The sequence below is a fragment of the Anarhichas minor genome, unplaced genomic scaffold (genome assembly GCF_050575085.1).
Source record: "Anarhichas minor isolate MPS153535 unplaced genomic scaffold, ASM5057508v1 ptg000030l, whole genome shotgun sequence".
Taxonomy (NCBI): domain Eukaryota; kingdom Metazoa; phylum Chordata; class Actinopteri; order Perciformes; family Anarhichadidae; genus Anarhichas; species Anarhichas minor.
In genome coordinates this window covers 1836345-1856317 of record NW_027466476.1, presented here as the reverse complement: position 1 = coordinate 1856317, position 19973 = coordinate 1836345, and the positions used below count along the sequence as shown (strand labels likewise).

General features: G+C 41.4%; 2 protein-coding genes across 2 annotated transcripts; both read left to right on the top strand.

Annotated features, from left to right (window-relative positions):
- The first annotated feature begins 1367 nt into the window (after nucleotides 1-1367).
- On the top strand, nucleotides 1368-3933 carry LOC142964452 (E3 ubiquitin-protein ligase NEURL3-like). Its single transcript, XM_076104783.1, has 4 exons — nucleotides 1368-1458; nucleotides 2487-2999; nucleotides 3130-3291; nucleotides 3416-3933. Exons 1-4 carry the CDS (start codon nucleotides 1428-1430, stop codon nucleotides 3586-3588), a joined length of 879 nt encoding a protein of 292 aa, XP_075960898.1. The 5' UTR covers nucleotides 1368-1427; the 3' UTR covers nucleotides 3589-3933.
- Nucleotides 3934-6505: 2572 nt separating this feature from the next.
- Nucleotides 6506-9059, top strand: LOC142964502 (E3 ubiquitin-protein ligase NEURL3-like). The gene is made up of 4 exons (XM_076104850.1): nucleotides 6506-6596; nucleotides 7625-8137; nucleotides 8268-8429; nucleotides 8554-9059. The coding sequence occupies exons 1-4, from the start codon at nucleotides 6566-6568 to the stop codon at nucleotides 8724-8726; spliced, it is 879 nt and encodes a 292-aa protein (XP_075960965.1). The 5' UTR covers nucleotides 6506-6565; the 3' UTR covers nucleotides 8727-9059.
- The last annotated feature ends 10914 nt before the right edge of the window (nucleotides 9060-19973 follow it).

Genomic DNA, 19973 nt, shown 5'->3' with positions numbered 1-19973 from the left:
ATGAGAAGAGATGATTTAATTGATATGTTATGAACTAATCTCCACCTGCAGTCCCTATAATTATCTCACCATGGAGTCTAATTGGCAAAAGACTCCTGTTTCTTCACCTTTCCTATTGTGCACTCTGTGACAAATAGATTAATTGATTTGCTCTTTAATCCTCTTAAGGCAACAATTCAGGTCAAAGGGCATTAATGTTGGATCTCGCCCGTTTGACAAACAGATTCCTTTGCAGATGTAATCTTCCTGATGAGTTAAACCTGATCTCCGATGCAAACACGAGGTTTGTCTACGTGACTCTCATGGCATGCAAAGGATGCCATGTACCTGGCATTTCAATAAATACTTGATTACCAAGTATTTTAATTTATTTCAACACAATTTAGCCCAGATCTTGATTTAGCATTGTGACTATCCACAAGCGTTACATCTGAAGACGGAAGGTGAGGTTTAATTGGGCTCAATTACAGATTATTTTCTACTATCAACCACAATAATGTTGTGATTCTTTTATTATTCTTTTTTGTAAGAAATGACAAGGTGTGTGTCCTGTAGAGGGCGACAAAGCTGTGCACACTCTGGTGAATGATTTACCAGCATCGACCAAGAACATGTGAAAGTACGGAGTTTTGCATGCTCTCATCACTTAACCTCGTATGCGTGTCGCTCAATGCGCCAGTCACGGAAGTGGTATCCAAAATCTTGGTGGTATTTTCCGTGATACCTTTCAAAAGTTGACTTCTCCAGTGTTTCTTAGGAGTTCATATTGCATTATGTTTCCTGCTGGGTAGCTCTGATAAAATGGCAGTGTCGAGCTCAGGACATTCAAATATTAGATTCATATGAATATGAACTAATGGTCATCAATATAATATAAGATCCATCCCATTTTGAGTAAACACAGGCAAGTACAGGAAACTGCAACATGAGAGTTAAATACACTTTAAAAGGTTTCATACAGGCAGCGACAACAGATTATCTGCAACATCAAAAACAGGCAACGCCACATTAATAAAAGTATATTCTGGGTTGTGAGAACAAATCTGCAAGTTGTGCATTTCTTACACATAAACTACTGCTCTACATGGGAGCAAAACATCACAGAGTTCAGGACGTCACGTTGTGATTTTATGTTTGTATTGCTGCACTAAAGGACACTGATTCAAACAGAAACTTAACTAAATGATTTGTTGTGACCTGCCCGACCTTGCCAGCAGCAGATAAATTTCCAAACTATGGTTCCTCCCTGACTCCTCCTTTCACTTTCCATGTGATGCAGGGGGATGTTTGTGTTTCGAAGACTCACGTGCACAGCGTTTTAAAAGCAGCCAACTCTCCAACTACATGACAATTACACGAAGATACAGACGAGAGCACATCTTCTATCAAAACCTTCAAACCTTCAAAGTACCTTCTGCCTCTTCAAGATGGAGAACGAGAGTGACAACGGGAACTCTGGTGAGATATCTGTTCTTTGGTCTTTACAGTGACTTCGTATGCAATTTACAATACTGCTTTAAATGTCAACAAGACTCTCTGTTATTAACACACTTTGTGAAGTTACATTTAAGAAGTCAGAATTAATATAAAGTCAGTTTTATATTATTACTAACTTAATACTAATAATTAAATTATGTAAATAGTAATTAATTTACAATTTGTCATATTAGTGACACAAATGTTGGTGAAAGGGATTATTTTATAGCTCTTATCAATATTTTTTTAATAAAAAAAGTACATGACTTTAGTCTGAAAATAGTTGTTAGTTCAGTTTTTATGCATATGTGCATCATGAAAACATCCCTACTTTCCTATTTTTTCAAAAGGCTACTGACAGTCTCGTCCATTCAAGTTGTTGTTACTGTTAAGAATCGGATTAGGTGAGATCCAAAACAGGAGCGCGTTGATAAGTGATGTAAAACAGATGATGAGCAAACGAGGAAGAAGACTTAAAAAAGACACACGTGGGAATTAAGGATTTATATCCTGTGCTGTAAAGTGTGAAATGAAGGAGATGACTAGAAGCTACATGTTTTACTGGAAATGCTCAGCTTGTCACCAGTGAGTGAAAGGCTTCACATACACTACATAGTTGCTTAACGCTACCCGTGCATTAGTCATATCTGCTAGATGTGTTCCTGGCTAGTTATCATTTACTTCAACTCGTCCTCTATAAAATAAACTGGTTATGATTGGATACAGTGTTTACTTCCAAGTATTCATCTTTATATGAAATGCCCATCTTTCTCTGAAGTGAAAGCATGTGTGTGTTACTTTCATAATTACTCTTTTTATAATTTCGTAGTTGTAAAATGTCATTCAGGATAAACTTTATCACTCTATTACCATGAATGATTAACTAACATCCTGTTAGATGCTGTGATTACAGTGCAGATGTAATCTACATGATTGGAAATAATCAAACAACAATAAGTGAACCTGGGTCGCACATCAAGATTCTTAACCGTGTTGTTGCTCCTTTGCAGTTGTTGGGTCAGAGACGTCCCGCAGATGTGGCCGGTCCTGCCTCGGCCCTTTGACCTTCCACCCTCTGGCTGTGGGAGACATGGTCACTCTGAGCAATGGGTGTCGACGCGCAGAGAGGACGAGGAACACGTTCAAGAACGGCCTGGTGTTCAGCAGCCGCCTGGTAAAGATCCAGGAGAAGATTCGTCTGAGGGTTGAGAAAGAGTTGTTGAACTGGCAAGGAGCTATGCGTGTGGGCTTCACCAACGTGCTGCCCTCGGACAGATATCTGCCTCTGCCCATCATGGCCATCCCCAACCTCACTCACACCCAAGGGCACTGGGCTGCCCCAGTGCCTGAATCCCACTGCCAAGAAGGTTCAGAGCTGGAGTTCTGGCTCTCTGGTAAAGGCTCCGTATACGTCACAAGCCACAACATCAAGCGGCACAAGCTACTGACAGGAGTGAATCTCAGCAAGCCGCTATGGGCCATGATAGACATCTATGGACAGACATGCGCCATTTCCCTCCTAGGTATGTTTACTACAAGGGTGTATCGTTTGCTGTGCAGCCTCTTTTTATTGTTCTTACTTGTTTCACATGCACTGACAAGGCCAAGTTAATGTTTCCTTGTTACTAAAATATTTGATACTCTTTGCTGCAGGCTCAGAGAAAAGGGAGCTGCTTCACACCAGACGGTCCTGTCCTGCACCTGAACACCTCACCTCACCTGATGCAGACAGCCTCAACAGTTTGATTCCTGTCTCAAGCCTCCATGGAAACAGTGATGAAAGCATCTCCAGTCTTGACATGAAAGTCCCATCAGGTAAGAAAGAGTCCTTCACACCAAATGCAACCAGATTTCAGTGATTTCAGTGCACATTTGTAACCAGATAGAACCTATCCCTGATGACAATGTTGTAATTGTGATTCCTTTGATTTGATTGCAGATGGAGGCAACGTAATGGACTGTGTGGTGTGCATGGAAAAACAGGCCAGAATCACTTTGTCTTGCGGCCACCAGTGTTTATGTAACCAGTGCGCTTTAAGAGTCTCCGAAACGTTTGGCACATGCCCGCTGTGCCGATCCAAGATCAGCGCTTTATCAGTGGGGGGCGTGTGAGGTTTGTCTCTGGGCTGTTCTAAGCTCCAAGACAACAGGAAACACCAAATACAAGCTACCGAGTGACTGTGGCAAAGAAAACACTTTGAGTAGCACCTACTTAATGTTGCCTGGTAGCTGCATCAATCGAATCCCAGCCAGGAACCTTTGTCACATGTCATTGAACTCTCTCAAATGTTGTACAGCGTATGTGTAAGATAAGATGTACTGAGATGTTGAGGTGAATACATGAGCTCATCGTGTGAAAGAATGTAGGAAACTTTGATGCTTTACTACATTTTTTTATTGTAATTGTTAAATATGGATAAAAGCAAGCAAACTGTAATGTCATTCACAGTCACTGCACAGTGTATTTTGCCTCCTTGATGTTGTAAATATTGAATGAATCTCAAATTTTGGAAAAAGAAAAATAATAATTTATATTTTTATTTTATTTAATAGTCATATTTTGACAATCAATAAAAAGTTTTATATTTATAACAAAATTGTCTTTTATATTCTTATTATCAAACCTACAATGTGTGTGTGATACAAATGTGTCAATGTTCTTTGTCTATTAACTTATTTAATTGATATAACTGTTAGTTATCCAATGAGATTTTCATTTAGGAGAAAATTTGATAAAACAAGTTGACCTTGAGTTTTGTCAACAATGAACCGTCGAGCTCAAAATAACAGCATGTTGTCCGATAAGGGCACATTATTCATGTTACAAAGAATGATTTGTAATTTAAAAAATGAACACAATACTAGCACATGACAGAAATCATGAGTCTCTCCAAACCATGTGCACATTACAGACCAGTGTTGAAACTACAGTCACTAATCATTGCTCAGGTTGCAACAGGAGCCTTCACAAAGATTAAAATAGTAGTTGCTGTCTCCTTTGTGCTTTCTTGGTTTGTCTTCGTTTCTGTTAGTGCGTGACTCTGCCTGGTGTTTCTTCCTTTTGGACTCAAAACCTGTAAGCCATGTTCAACGAATCACTGAGTTGTTTCTGCTACCTCCTCAACGGGAATCTGTGTTTTGGTCCTTCCCCTGCTGCCTGCTCTCCAAAATGACAGATGGTGCAAGAAATCAGCACCATCAGCACTAAATGTTTTTGTTGTCACCTATTCACATGTTAACTAATGAAACTTAGCAAAAGTTTAATCAGGAAGACCATATTCTTGATCCCTACTGCATTGATTTCCCTCTCAATCAGCTGAGTAAGGGAGTACAGTCTTCAGTTACACCTGATATTTGCAACAATATCATGTCCTTGCTGTCAAATTTGGAAACTGTGCCTTTCTTTTCTCCTGTTAGTTCTTATTTCAGTCTCCGATCGACACAATCCTCCTCCACCCCATTCTCCTTCGGTCTTAACTCTACCAGTCTTCCCAGTTGATGCTTCTGAGCTCATCTGAAGTTCCGCTTCGTATCGCATCCATCTAGATCTTCATCATTGCTTTTCTCCCCGTCACTACCACCAGTGTCCAGACTCCATCGGGGGGGATATTCCTGTACAGCTCATGGCATCACTTCCCGTTTAAAACATTAATCTCAGAATGAGAAGAGATGATTTAATTGATATGTTATGAACTAATCTCCACCTGCAGTCCCTATAATTATCTCACCATGGAGTCTAATTGGCAAAAGACTCCTGTTTCTTCACCTTTCCTATTGTGCACTCTGTGACAAATAGATTAATTGATTTGCTCTTTAATCCTCTTAAGGCAACAATTCAGGTCAAAGGGCATTAATGTTGGATCTCGCCCGTTTGACAAACAGATTCCTTTGCAGATGTAATCTTCCTGATGAGTTAAACCTGATCTCCGATGCAAACACGAGGTTTGTCTACGTGACTCTCATGGCATGCAAAGGATGCCATGTACCTGGCATTTCAATAAATACTTGATTACCAAGTATTTTAATTTATTTCAACACAATTTAGCCCAGATCTTGATTTAGCATTGTGACTATCCACAAGCGTTACATCTGAAGACGGAAGGTGAGGTTTAATTGGGCTCAATTACAGATTATTTTCTACTATCAACCACAATAATGTTGTGATTCTTTTATTATTCTTTTTTGTAAGAAATGACAAGGTGTGTGTCCTGTAGAGGGCGACAAAGCTGTGCACACTCTGGTGAATGATTTACCAGCATCGACCAAGAACATGTGAAAGTACGGAGTTTTGCATGCTCTCATCACTTAACCTCGTATGCGTGTCGCTCAATGCGCCAGTCACGGAAGTGGTATCCAAAATCTTGGTGGTATTTTCCGTGATACCTTTCAAAAGTTGACTTCTCCAGTGTTTCTTAGGAGTTCATATTGCATTATGTTTCCTGCTGGGTAGCTCTGATAAAATGGCAGTGTCGAGCTCAGGACATTCAAATATTAGATTCATATGAATATGAACTAATGGTCATCAATATAATATAAGATCCATCCCATTTTGAGTAAACACAGGCAAGTACAGGAAACTGCAACATGAGAGTTAAATACACTTTAAAAGGTTTCATACAGGCAGCGACAACAGATTATCTGCAACATCAAAAACAGGCAACGCCACATTAATAAAAGTATATTCTGGGTTGTGAGAACAAATCTGCAAGTTGTGCATTTCTTACACATAAACTACTGCTCTACATGGGAGCAAAACATCACAGAGTTCAGGACGTCACGTTGTGATTTTATGTTTGTATTGCTGCACTAAAGGACACTGATTCAAACAGAAACTTAACTAAATGATTTGTTGTGACCTGCCCGACCTTGCCAGCAGCAGATAAATTTCCAAACTATGGTTCCTCCCTGACTCCTCCTCCTTTCACTTTCCATGTGATGCAGGGGGATGTTTGTGTTTCGAAGACTCACGTGCACAGCGTTTTAAAAGCAGCCAACTCTCCAACTACATGACAATTACACGAAGATACAGACGAGAGCACATCTTCTATCAAAACCTTCAAACCTTCAAAGTACCTTCTGCCTCTTCAAGATGGAGAACGAGAGTGACAACGGGAACTCTGGTGAGATATCTGTTCTTTGGTCTTTACAGTGACTTCGTATGCAATTTACAATACTGCTTTAAATGTCAACAAGACTCTCTGTTATTAACACACTTTGTGAAGTTACATTTAAGAAGTCAGAATTAATATAAAGTCAGTTTTATATTATTACTAACTTAATACTAATAATTAAATTATGTAAATAGTAATTAATTTACAATTTGTCATATTAGTGACACAAATGTTGGTGAAAGGGATTATTTTATAGCTCTTATCAATATTTTTTTAATAAAAAAAGTACATGACTTTAGTCTGAAAATAGTTGTTAGTTCAGTTTTTATGCATATGTGCATCATGAAAACATCCCTACTTTCCTATTTTTTCAAAAGGCTACTGACAGTCTCGTCCATTCAAGTTGTTGTTACTGTTAAGAATCGGATTAGGTGAGATCCAAAACAGGAGCGCGTTGATAAGTGATGTAAAACAGATGATGAGCAAACGAGGAAGAAGACTTAAAAAAGACACACGTGGGAATTAAGGATTTATATCCTGTGCTGTAAAGTGTGAAATGAAGGAGATGACTAGAAGCTACATGTTTTACTGGAAATGCTCAGCTTGTCACCAGTGAGTGAAAGGCTTCACATACACTACATAGTTGCTTAACGCTACCCGTGCATTAGTCATATCTGCTAGATGTGTTCCTGGCTAGTTATCATTTACTTCAACTCGTCCTCTATAAAATAAACTGGTTATGATTGGATACAGTGTTTACTTCCAAGTATTCATCTTTATATGAAATGCCCATCTTTCTCTGAAGTGAAAGCATGTGTGTGTTACTTTCATAATTACTCTTTTTATAATTTCGTAGTTGTAAAATGTCATTCAGGATAAACTTTATCACTCTATTACCATGAATGATTAACTAACATCCTGTTAGATGCTGTGATTACAGTGCAGATGTAATCTACATGATTGGAAATAATCAAACAACAATAAGTGAACCTGGGTCGCACATCAAGATTCTTAACCGTGTTGTTGCTCCTTTGCAGTTGTTGGGTCAGAGACGTCCCGCAGATGTGGCCGGTCCTGCCTCGGCCCTTTGACCTTCCACCCTCTGGCTGTGGGAGACATGGTCACTCTGAGCAATGGGTGTCGACGCGCAGAGAGGACGAGGAACACGTTCAAGAACGGCCTGGTGTTCAGCAGCCGCCTGGTAAAGATCCAGGAGAAGATTCGTCTGAGGGTTGAGAAAGAGTTGTTGAACTGGCAAGGAGCTATGCGTGTGGGCTTCACCAACGTGCCGCCCTCGGACAGATATCTGCCTCTGCCCATCATGGCCATCCCCAACCTCACTCACACCCAAGGGCACTGGGCTGCCCCAGTGCCTGAATCCCACTGCCAAGAAGGTTCAGAGCTGGAGTTCTGGCTCTCTGGTAAAGGCTCCGTATACGTCACAAGCCACAACATCAAGCGGCACAAGCTACTGACAGGAGTGAATCTCAGCAAGCCGCTATGGGCCATGATAGACATCTATGGACAGACATGCGCCATTTCCCTCCTAGGTATGTTTACTACAAGGGTGTATCGTTTGCTGTGCAGCCTCTTTTTATTGTTCTTACTTGTTTCACATGCACTGACAAGGCCAAGTTAATGTTTCCTTGTTACTAAAATATTTGATACTCTTTGCTGCAGGCTCAGAGAAAAGGGAGCTGCTTCACACCAGACGGTCCTGTCCTGCACCTGAACACCTCACCTCACCTGATGCAGACAGCCTCAACAGTTTGATTCCTGTCTCAAGCCTCCATGGAAACAGTGATGAAAGCATCTCCAGTCTTGACATGAAAGTCCCATCAGGTAAGAAAGAGTCCTTCACACCAAATGCAACCAGATTTCAGTGATTTCAGTGCACATTTGTAACCAGATAGAACCTATCCCTGATGACAATGTTGTAATTGTGATTCCTTTGATTTGATTGCAGATGGAGGCAACGTAATGGACTGTGTGGTGTGCATGGAAAAACAGGCCAGAATCACTTTGTCTTGCGGCCACCAGTGTTTATGTAACCAGTGCGCTTTAAGAGTCTCCGAAACGTTTGGCACATGCCCGCTGTGCCGATCCAAGATCAGCGCTTTATCAGTGGGGGGCGTGTGAGGTTTGTCTCTGGGCTGTTCTAAGCTCCAAGACAACAGGAAACACCAAATACAAGCTACCGAGTGACTGTGGCAAAGAAAACACTTTGAGTAGCACCTACTTAATGTTGCCTGGTAGCTGCATCAATCGAATCCCAGCCAGGAACCTTTGTCACATGTCATTGAACTCTCTCAAATGTTGTACAGCGTATGTGTAAGATAAGATGTACTGAGATGTTGAGGTGAATACATGAGCTCATCGTGTGAAAGAATGTAGGAAACTTTGATGCTTTACTACATTTTTTTATTGTGATTGTTAAATATGGATAAAAGCAAGCAAACTGTAATGTCATTCACAGTCACTGCACAGTGTATTTTGCCTCCTTGATGTTGTAAATATTGAATGAATCTCTAATTTTGTAAAAAGAAAAATAATAATTTATATTTTTATTTTATTTAATTGTCAAAATATGACTATCAATAAAAAGTTTTATATTTATAACAAAATTGTCTTTTATATTCTTATTATCAAACCTACAATGTGTGTGTGATACAAATGTGTCAATGTTCTTTGTCTATTAACTTATTTAATTGATATAACTGTTAGTTATCCAATGAGATTTTCATTTTGGAGAAAATTTGATAAAACAAGTTGACCTTGAGTTTTGTCAACAATGAACCTTCGAGCTCAAAATAACAGCATGTTGTCCGATAAGGGCACATTATTCATGTTACAAAGAATGATTGTAATTTAAAAAATGAACACAATACTAGCACATGACAGAAATCACGAGTCTCTCCAAACCATGTGCACATTACAGACCAGTGTTGAAACTACAGTCACTAATCATTGCTCAGGTTGCAACAGGAGCCTTCACAAAGATTAAAATAATAGTTGCTGTCTCCACACTTACCAATACACTGTTTACATTAAGAATTATTCTTATTTGCATCAATGATGTAGCATATCTTCAATAGGTTCCTGAAATGTGAAAGTGCAACAAGCTGTCAAGTTTCGTTATTACTTGATGTAGCCGTAAAAATCAAAATAAACTTTATCATCGCAGCAAAGCAAATGATTAACAAAGCCGGTTGTAAATAAAACAAATTACAGGTGAGGCGTTTGAATTCGACCTTGAGGATCAAATGTGACTGATACTGTCATAATCAAACGTTTTTCCTCTGTTTCGTGTTTCCTTTGCCAGTTTTGATCGTCCGCCCCGCGCTGATTCCTTTCACCTGTTAGCCCTGCCACCACACTTCCTGCTCACCTGTTCTCACTCCCTTAATAAGTCTGTCTCCACATACCAGCTCAGCTCCTTTGTGCTTTCTTGGTTTGACTTTGTTTCTGTTTGTGCGTGACTTTGCCTGGTGTTTCCTGCCTGCCTTTTGGACTCAAAACCGAGATATTCCTGTACAGCTCATGGCATCACTTCCCGTTTAAAACATTAATCTCAGAATGAGAAGAGATGATTTAATTGATATGTTATGAACTAATTTCCACCTGCAGTCCCTATAATTATCTCACGATGGAGTCTAATTGGTAAGAGACTCCTGTTTCTTCACCTTTCCTATTGTGCACTCTGTGACAAATAGATTAATTGATTTGCTCTTTAATCCTTTTATGGCAACAATTCAGGTCAAAGGGCATTAATGTTGGATCTCGCCCGTTTGACAAACAGATTCCTTTGCAGATGTAATCTTCCTGATGAGTTAAACCTGATCTCCGATGCAAACACGAGGTTTGTCTACGTGACTCTCATGGCATGCAAAGGATGCATTACAGTAATGCATATTGTCAACACGTGCGCAGCCAACTTCTAAGGTTCATGACACGTGCACAGGTTTCAGTCATGTATCCCCTGTGTGGCCATGGAAATCTTACCAGATTACCATCAACATCAACAACAAATCATTCTGTTGTCGGGAAACTGATTGCTTTGCACCTTGCTCTTAGGTAATAACAACAGGTGGTGGCACTGTTTTTGTTTTGCTTGTGATGGGTACATATTGTATTGCAGATATGATCTACATGATTTGCACAACAAGTATGAGAACAAGGAGGCGAGGTCACATTTTTACACAAATATAAGCATTGTTTTTCAAATACATTACTTTGCTAATGTGTTATTAATAAAGGGTAATTGCTATGCATTTATTATTCAAACACAATGTAAACATTACTTTTATTATATTTATTGATGTGTCTGTGATAAACCTGGTTTAAGTGCTAATTAAGATTTTTCAGTTTAAATTAAGGATGAAATCACATTTTGAGTTTTGAATGATACTTTGTGCTTTCACACTATTTCTACAGATGGATGGTGGCATTTCTTTGACTTTGGCGACATCTGTCTTTATTCATGGTAAAATATAAACTCCACACAGTTCTTTTCAGGCCCTCTAAGAGGCAGTGTGGCACTGCGTATTATATGAATGTCCACTGCAGAACAAAGAGGACATTTTTGGCAAAGGGCTTCTTGTTCACAGATTTTTGGAAACAGGGTATGGATTCTAACTTTGACATACAAACAAACAGCATCAGGCAGAAGGAAGGATCCATTCACTAACATACATTATCAGACCAGTGATGGAATAAAAATGTTAACTGCTAATTGTTTCTTTCCACATCTATTTATAGCTTGTTTCTCATCTGGACTGTGATTTCCCTGAAAGCAATTCAAGGTGACACTGTGGAGTGTGACGTGGTCATCTCCGGGGTCCAACGTGAAGATGGACTCCAGAGAAAGAGAGAGGTGTGAACTTTGGTTGCTGATCTCGCAGCCATCCTGTTAAATATTTATCTTGGATGGCAGAGCAGAGACTTTTGCTTCTGGACTCGGGGCCCAGGAATCCAGCAGGCGTCTGCAGACCAATATCTCAGGACAAGGAAATATGGGAGTGGGAACCGAAAAGATAAACCTCTCAGGAGCTTAACAGAAGCTTTTCACTCGAGTTAAAGAATATACAACTGCTCTTCTGATGACACCGTGGACTTTAAAAGGAAAGCAGTAGCACTACTTCTCTTGGCTGTGCTGCAAGGCTTTCCTCATACTGGGTCAGTAGGTCTGGTGCTGGAACAGAACACGGAAACACTGAGTCTTTTCTGGGGCCCTCGAGTGTTTGTGTGTGTGTGGGCCTTTGCATATGTGTGTATGCATCTGTGCTTAGAAATCCCTTTAGAAATCCCTTTAGAAGTACTCTTTCTTGAATGTAAAGATGGATCTTGCAAATTGTCAGGTGAGCAATAGAGCCACCTGGATCCCACAGAAAGCACCCGAAACTGTCTTTTGTGTCTGATCTGAATCATTTCAAGGTCTAATACAGTGAATAGACCATGCTATTATAATATGTGTGTCACTCAGGCCTATTTATTGAGAAGGCAATGGAAATCGCCTCCTCTTCCCCTGCATGTAAAACACTGGAGGGCGGTGCCACTGCGCCTGTGCCTGTATGGGAATCTCTATTATTTCCAGCTGTGGATGGAAACTATTACTGAGTCCCTTCTCCCTGATGAGCTTTAAAGTGCATGCTCACACACAGACACACACATGCGCACGCCTACGGATGCTCAGTCAAACATTCAGACCCATGCTGAATCATTCACCGAAGATAAAAGACACCCTGTTGGCCTGAGAGAGAGAGAAAAGAGAAAAAAGGGAGGGAGAGTAGAGCAGCAGCGATTCCCTCTTTCTTTTTCATTCACTTCCTCTCCCACGCTGCACTGAGGAGACCTCACTGCTCAGCCCGCACTCGCCTGTAAGTACTGTACAACTTGTGCCGCCACTTCTCAAGTGTTAGTATGTAAAGCAAGGGAATATTCACAATTCAAGAGAAAAGGAGTGTTTTCTTCTGTCATGTGATTGACTTGGTAGTTTAGATGCGGTCGTTGACATTTCCATTGGAAAGGAAGCTGCCTCTGACACAGATTTGAACATCATGTTTTCCTTCATCACTCAGTTTATCGATGGAAACCACTGAGACAAACAAGATAGGCTTGTTTATTTTCTTTGCTCTGTCATCGTTGTGACAGTTTTTGTTTTCAATTTTTCTCAGAGTTGTTGAGCAACAGTTGAGCACTTATATGGATAAGGGCAGATATGTGGAAGACTGTACTACAGCAGATGCCAATCTTTTACTGCCTGTGATTCAGAAGATCATCAGACCTTGTCCAAAAGCTGCCTCCAGTTGTTGTTTTGCTCGGAAACATTTTAGTGTGTGAATATTTCCCTGTTAGAAATGTACTCAAATTCATTTTTTTTTTCTTCACCAAACTTCTCAAAAAAAGATTTATGACTGTACCGGAGATTGTTTGTCCTCGTCAGCCAGCAGGGCGAGCATGTCCCAGAGTCCTGGGACATGCTCGGCTCAAAATAATGTTATTTACCGCTCAATTAAAACACATGTTTGTTCCTAGAGACAGTCAGCAAGGACACTGAATGATGCTTGTTTACCTGTAGATTCACCTCTTTCTCTCCAGTTTTACCTTGATTGGATGATAACTCTTACAGAGTTGCTGTCTCTTGTTTCTTCAGAGTAGAGTGATGTAGTTTTTAGATTATGTAACAGATTTATGTCATGGTTTATTCACTCGCTGGAATCTTTGGCTCTCAGGCTTTTTAATGAGCTTGTGTAGTAACATACTGGCACATACCACTCCGTGTGAAAAGACAATGGTTGGTCTTTACAGCACAGTAAAAATCTGCTGGAAGCCATGCATCTCAGCCATCATGCCTCTCCCCTCCTGTTCTGACAATGTTTCTCTGTTATTAAAAACAGGGGAGCTGGCATTGTTGAAGCCTTGTTTGTTAAGCGAAGAGACAGAGACAAAGTAAACAAGGCTCCAGTGTGGGGAGAGGTCCCGGGCCAAAGCTGCAATCGCCTCCTGCGTTGATTACTTCATTTAGCTGCAGAGTGACAAGGTGTCAGATGTGGTCACAGCGGGGTGAGAATCTGCTCCGGCGGGACACAGATTATGAGGGCGAGCCTCCACCTGAAGCCTGCACTGCCCAGCTCGGCCCTCAGGTTCAGCGGCTCAACTGTTTGGCAAAAACAACCCTGTCCGTATAGTACAGGCTCTGTAAATGGATATCTGCCCTGAGTTTCGCTCTACCGAGCCAGACCACTGAATTATTAAAAAATAACCGAGTCAATTTCAAGTTGGGACTGGCCTACACACAGAGAGACATAATCCTTGTCCTGTTTAGTTTATTACTATAACCCAAAGTGCATATGAGCCAGAACGCTGATTGCATTTGTTAGCAGGTGACTTGATCTCTCACCTTGTAACTCGGTCTACCTGCTGCAGACTCAGCGCCAAAGCAAGCCTGTCAGCACGTTAGATTTCAGGTTTTGCACCGTTAGTGTTCATTGGCAAGAACTGCAGATACACTGGAATTTCTGGTCTTATTTGGGCAAGACCGACTAATCTGTGCAGATATACTGCATCACCTAATTTGAACATCAGAGAGAGATGATGGGAGAAAAGTCAACAGGATTGTGCTGTCAGTGGTGGACCGTGTTGTGTGCAGAGTAATGACTGATACACTTCCAGAGCTCCTGGAACAAGAGCTCTTATTCTCCCTTCATGCCAGAGATCTGGCCTTTGCAGTCACACACACATAAAACACACACACACACACAGACACAAAAGCAGAGGGAGGAATGGGAGAGACAAAGTTAGGAGGGGGTGTTATGGAGTCACTGGGCAGTGTCTGGGCGGCGGTGGAGGTGATGAACTACTTGCGTTCCCCTTTGGTTAACCCTGCGCTGTGAAATATCGCCTCATCACAACAATAGGGCTGCTTCACTGAAGGAGGTGCCCCCCCCCCCGATCTGACAAGCCAAGAGCAGAGGGTGGCTTTTGAACAGGGGCCGAAGTGGGTTGCTATGGCGATGCCTGTCAACCGGGAAGTCCTCCGCAGAGAGAGAGAGAGAGAGAGAGAGAGAGTGTCCTGGTTAGTCTCATTAGTGAGAGAGAGAACAAGCAGGGAGGGTCTACGGCGTGGTTTACGGTCGTACAGAAAGAGGTGCCACTTTTAAGGTGAGTACACTCTTTCCCATGGGAGCTCAGATTTAAATTCCAGGGAGTGATCTTAAACGTTGAGACTGTAGAAACTTGTATCTTTTGAAGGTTGAGTAACCTGTCTGACTGCTCAGGGCTGCTCCACAGGATTAGTGCTGCAGACCTGCACCTGAAAACAAGTTGAGTGTGTAGTTTTGATGTTGAAACCTGTGGGAGTTAACTGACTGAGCTTTTTTGGCAAGTAGAGGCAAAAGCAGCTGTGAGATACAGCCGGAGCACAGAGAGAGAGGGGGAAAAGGCTCTGTGGGCAGTGTTTCCCAACATGTCATCCCTCATTGCTTTGCAGGCAGAGCTCCAGAGATTCGAAGGAAATCATTTGCTTTCCCATCCTGCAGCAGATTTCTAGTGGCCTGAAATCAGGACCATCCAGTCATCGCTGGTGGCTCCCCTTACATGTCACTGTGATTTGCACAGCCGGCTCTGATTCCCTTTGTGATATTACTGAGGGTCCAGCTGCCAGTCCTCATATCCACAGGCTGCACTCAGCTTTGAAGATGCAAAATGACAGGCATGAGGATTTGTGAGATTCTTCTGTACTTACCGTGATCTGAGTGTGTATTTTCTCAAGCTTTGTCTGACACATTGTATTATAGTTTCACTTGTACAAAATCCAACCAAATAAGGAATTATCTTGAATTATACGAAGTGTGTTTGTTGTAAGGACATATCTGATAAACTTCAGCTCAGCGTTGGACGCTTCTGGGAGAGCGGGGGTTTTATTTATTGCCCCGCTGCTCCTCCTGGGAACACATCGCCTCTCCATTGACAAGAAGCACACAGAGTGACTCCTCCTGTTGCTCTGACTGGAGGAGTACCATACAAGGAGGTGAAATACTTCCCCACTGATAAATGTCTGTATCCCCCAATAACTACATATCATAAACTTGCGGCTCCAGGACCTTGTATGGGCCGCACATCTGCTACGTTGCAGAAGGGCAGCATGGTTGCGTGATGAACCTCAGAGGACCTCTAACATCTCTCCAGCATAACTGCAGAGTGACTCATTTAATTTGTTTAGAAGTAAATGCATTCTTTTCATTCTGCAAATGTGCTTGTGATTACCTTCTCACCACTTTTTAAGGCAGGATTTATTCTGGCTTTACGACCCTGTTATGCAACAAGTTGCGCTTTGGTGATATTGTGCATGTGCAAACCGGTGATAAGACTTTACTCTTCCGTTTGTCGCTTTGTGCTCAGTAAATATCAAAGAAATAACACTTGAAGATTGTTCAACAGGAGTGTTTAAGGTCAAATGTAACGCAGGTCAGCGCTCACCCAAACAAAATGACCACCTTAAGCAAATATTGAGCTCATATTTGGTCCGGTGTCCTTCATGAATGTGAGAAGGACTTAGATCCGTTCATGGGCAGCAGTTCCCACCTTATGGAGTCAATGATTAACTCTGCATTTCTCCTCACTACCCTGCACACAGAAGCAGAGTACAACACTAGTGCTTCTGAATGGACATCGGTTCAGGAGTGACAGTTTTATTTGTTTTATTTAAGTCCCAGGACTTTCAGTCATTGTCCCTGCTCATTACTGACGCATTCTCCACGGTCCCTGATGATTTATGGAGAACTTGATTTGCCCTCTCACCACAAATCACTACTTTCCCGATGGTGTGCCAACAGATTGCAGAAGTTCACAGGTCGACATTGTGACAGTTATTCATTAGGTGTGGTCACCTTGACAGCCGTGTTCTTGGTGAGAACAATGCAAGAAGCTCTGTATGTTGAGGAGGAGGAGGTCGTCGTAGGTCGGGGTCTTCTCAAAAAGATCCGGTTGCATCCATCCTTCTATGGAAGAAAGAGAACATTAGAAGACAGACTTTTGATGACTAATGATTGTAGAGGAACACTGACCTCACAGCAGGTTCACTTGTCATCTGTTTCTGTGGTACTGAATGAACTGCAGAGTGAATGGTTTTGTTTTTTGCAAATTTTTTAAAATTTGCCAATTTCTTTTCTGCAAAAGTGTGAGCCTTCCATTACTGTTGTGTTGCTATTCCCAGCTGTGGAAACCTCCCATTGTGATTCACAGGAATCAGGGGTGTGGTGAAGTTCACTGACCTTGTAGCTGCTGAGTAGGTCTGCTCTGGCTCAGCAACTTCACATAATAATCTGGTTCCTCATCCGCTCCTTATGGGTTAAAAAAAAGGAAGAAAAAGAACCTCACTAACGTAACTTTTTATTTTTTATTTTTTATATATTGCAACACAAATGTCTGATTTAATTATGTTGTGAAGCTGTTGGACTTCTGTTTTGTAGATCAGTTTACAGAGTTTAACATCTGGCACTTTGTGTCTTCAAGACCGGATGAGATTCCAGGGGGACAGAGGCAGAGATTTCCATACTAAAATCCCCTGATTTTCATTTTGGATGTCCTCAGTTGCCCTGTAACGGACTAAATGTAAAGCAGAATTCAACAACAGAAACTCTGCAGTAAGCAAAATATAAAATGCAGGACATCGTCTCATTCTCATTCGGGAAGCACATAGACCTTTTATGGCTCCGTTTTTCCTTCCATCCCAAAACGGATCCTGTGGTGATAATGGACCTCTCACTTAGCAGGGGTTCAACTAATACCTGGGCCATAAAGTTTACACATCTCAAAGTTGGCCTCAACACAGTCACATACCACCAGTCTGAAAAACTGTATCCATGTGAAAGTTTATAGCTGCCTCCGCTGTTGAGTCTCAGTAATTATGTAAGAATGCGCTGGGTGTTCAGAGCAAACCCAGGGAAAGCCAGACTTGAGAGACGGGGATTTGCTAGATATCAACACTGATTTTTCCTTATTAGGTAGGATTGTGTTTGGTGCTCTGGATGGGGGGATGCATACACTGTTGGAGGATTTCCCTGTTTGATTTAACTCCCCAGAAAAATGAGACACAGAGACACTGTTATGACATGCGCTTACTCATCAGGATGTGATGTCGATAAAGCTGGTCTGTTGGGCCTCTGAGGTGGATTGAGCTCCCATGTCAACGTTTTAGTAATCTAGTGAAAACAACAAGTGGTCCGTAATGCTCATAATATTTGGGCAAATTATTATATTTTACAAGAACAACAAATCTGCCAAAGAGATGCTGTTGAGTTAAATTATGGGAAATGTAGGATCCATTGCTTTTGGAGCTAGACTAAAGGTCAGAATCATTTAGTCTCTGCTGCTTTCTTTTTGACCATTTTTATTTTTAACCTGTCTCTTGTGTGTCCCCCAACTTTATGGCAGTGCACTTAATTCAATTCTTCATTTTATTGATATATCTGTTGATAGTTTTCAAGTAACCACAACCATTATGAAACGCATGGGTAAGGAAAAAGGCAGCTGTCTTGAAAAAGGAGCTACTTTGCTCTTCAGGATTTCGGTATTAAAGAGGCCTGTGTGGAAACAGTACTCATTAAAAATGCCAATGAATTACTCATCTAGTTCGTCAGTGTGATAGGGCCTTTAAAGTGCATGGCAGCCTGCAGTGAGGAGATCTGGTAAGAACCAGCTTGTCAAACACATTGTAAATGAGATTACTTAAGCCATTACTTGTAAATGTAGCTCGTTTGCAGTGTTGCCTGTTGTTAAACGGATAATCGTCTGGCTGAGGTTGCTTTGGGCAAGCATAAGTCATCTGTCATGCCTGAGCAGTAATAGTACTGTTGTAGACACAATCCTCCGGTTGCCATTTTTTTTCCCGTTATGTAAGGCAGTTTATTAGGAGATGATGACTCAGATAGAGTGACATCGTTGTCTGGAAACTGGAGCATTGATTCTATCAGTGTAAGCGCTCTGTGCTATGTCCTAACCTTGTGCACAGAGACACAGAGTGCGTATAGTTTTCTTGGAATTGACCCCAGTGATTACAGACTCTAATGCTCACCTGCAAATGCCACATGGAAAAGTCATTTGTGCAAATTGTGTTGGGCAGCTCTCAGCCTGTAGTAGCCTGGACTTTCTTGCCAAGCTACACGGCCATAGTTTGCATCAGGACAGGAAAAACCCCTGTTTGTTTACAATCTGTGCTGTTTTTCCCTTAAAATAAGACTAGATCACTTTTGACCACAGTCCAAGTGCACAAAGAATCACCAAACAACCTTGTTTCTTCAGAGGCCAGGGTTGCACGGATGCAGGGCTGTACAGTGGCTGTGGTTTCTATGCCTACAATGTTCTTATGGGCCATTTAGCCACCGTAGATGAGAGGTGCCTGCCGCACGCAGGAGCGGAAATGGCCTTCCCCTCATTTTCCCGGTGCCTTTGATGTTGAGACAGCAGAGCCTAATCTGTTTTTCTGAGGTGCAATTGATTGGAAGCTGGTCTCCACTTTCTGTAGCCGACCTTCTCCATCACCCAGCCCCTCAAGTCCTGCTTATTAAATTAAGGCATTGTATGACTGGGAAAAGTGAAGCCCGCATGTGAGTCACACTCATTTTTTGGGTGGGTTTTTCCTTAGTAAAAGGGAAAAGTGTGTGACGCTAACTTTCCCTCTTTGGAATACTAGTGGGAGGAGATAATGGAACAGTTGTCAAGTCTGCCTGGTGTGATTCATGTGATTTATAACACAACTAATGACTCAAAGGGTTAAACAACCTGAAAACCTATTTTCTCATTCAACTTGTTCTTTGACCAATTTAACTGAGCAGTTTAAGGTATTTCACATGAACACTTTCTGTATCTGTCCTCCACTTACTGGTGTGAAGCTCTATCCTCCTCTGAAGGCTCTGTTGGAAAAATGTGATGTCACCTTATTTCCGTGCAACATTGAGGATTTCCCAACATTTGCATCACAATTTGGTGACAGCTGTGAGATTGTAACTAAGACTGAGGCAACAACAACAGAAATGTGCACACTTCTGTAATTAATTTGATAACAGTGGATAATCAATATAACATTTCCAATATTTCCAACAATTTTTCCTCAAGGTAGAGCAATCATGAACTGGCAATACAACACACATGAAGAGAAAGTTATTTACACATGACTGTACATTTGATAAAAGCAGCCAATTGGATTGGACATCTGCCACATAATAGTCTACTCTAGCAATGCGTTCAGGCACAAAAAATACATTATCATCTTGATCTGATACCATATCTGAAGGTGCTAGTCATTTTGATGCAAATATTGCAACCCCTCTGGAAAATACATGCGTACTATTGTCTAACTGTTTGCATTTTGCGTGTCTTTGCAGGTAC

Coding starts and splice junctions, on each gene's coding strand:
- LOC142964502 (XM_076104850.1), top strand. CDS start 6,566: ATGGAGAACGAGAGTGACAACGGGAACTCTG. Junction 6,597..7,624: donor GAGTGACAACGGGAACTCTG/GTGAGATATCTG, acceptor GCTCCTTTGCAG/TTGTTGGGTCAGAGACGTCC. Junction 8,430..8,553: donor TGACATGAAAGTCCCATCAG/GTAAGAAAGAGT, acceptor ATTTGATTGCAG/ATGGAGGCAACGTAATGGAC.
- LOC142964452 (XM_076104783.1), top strand. CDS start 1,428: ATGGAGAACGAGAGTGACAACGGGAACTCTG. Junction 3,000..3,129: donor ATGCGCCATTTCCCTCCTAG/GTATGTTTACTA, acceptor TCTTTGCTGCAG/GCTCAGAGAAAAGGGAGCTG. Junction 3,292..3,415: donor TGACATGAAAGTCCCATCAG/GTAAGAAAGAGT, acceptor ATTTGATTGCAG/ATGGAGGCAACGTAATGGAC.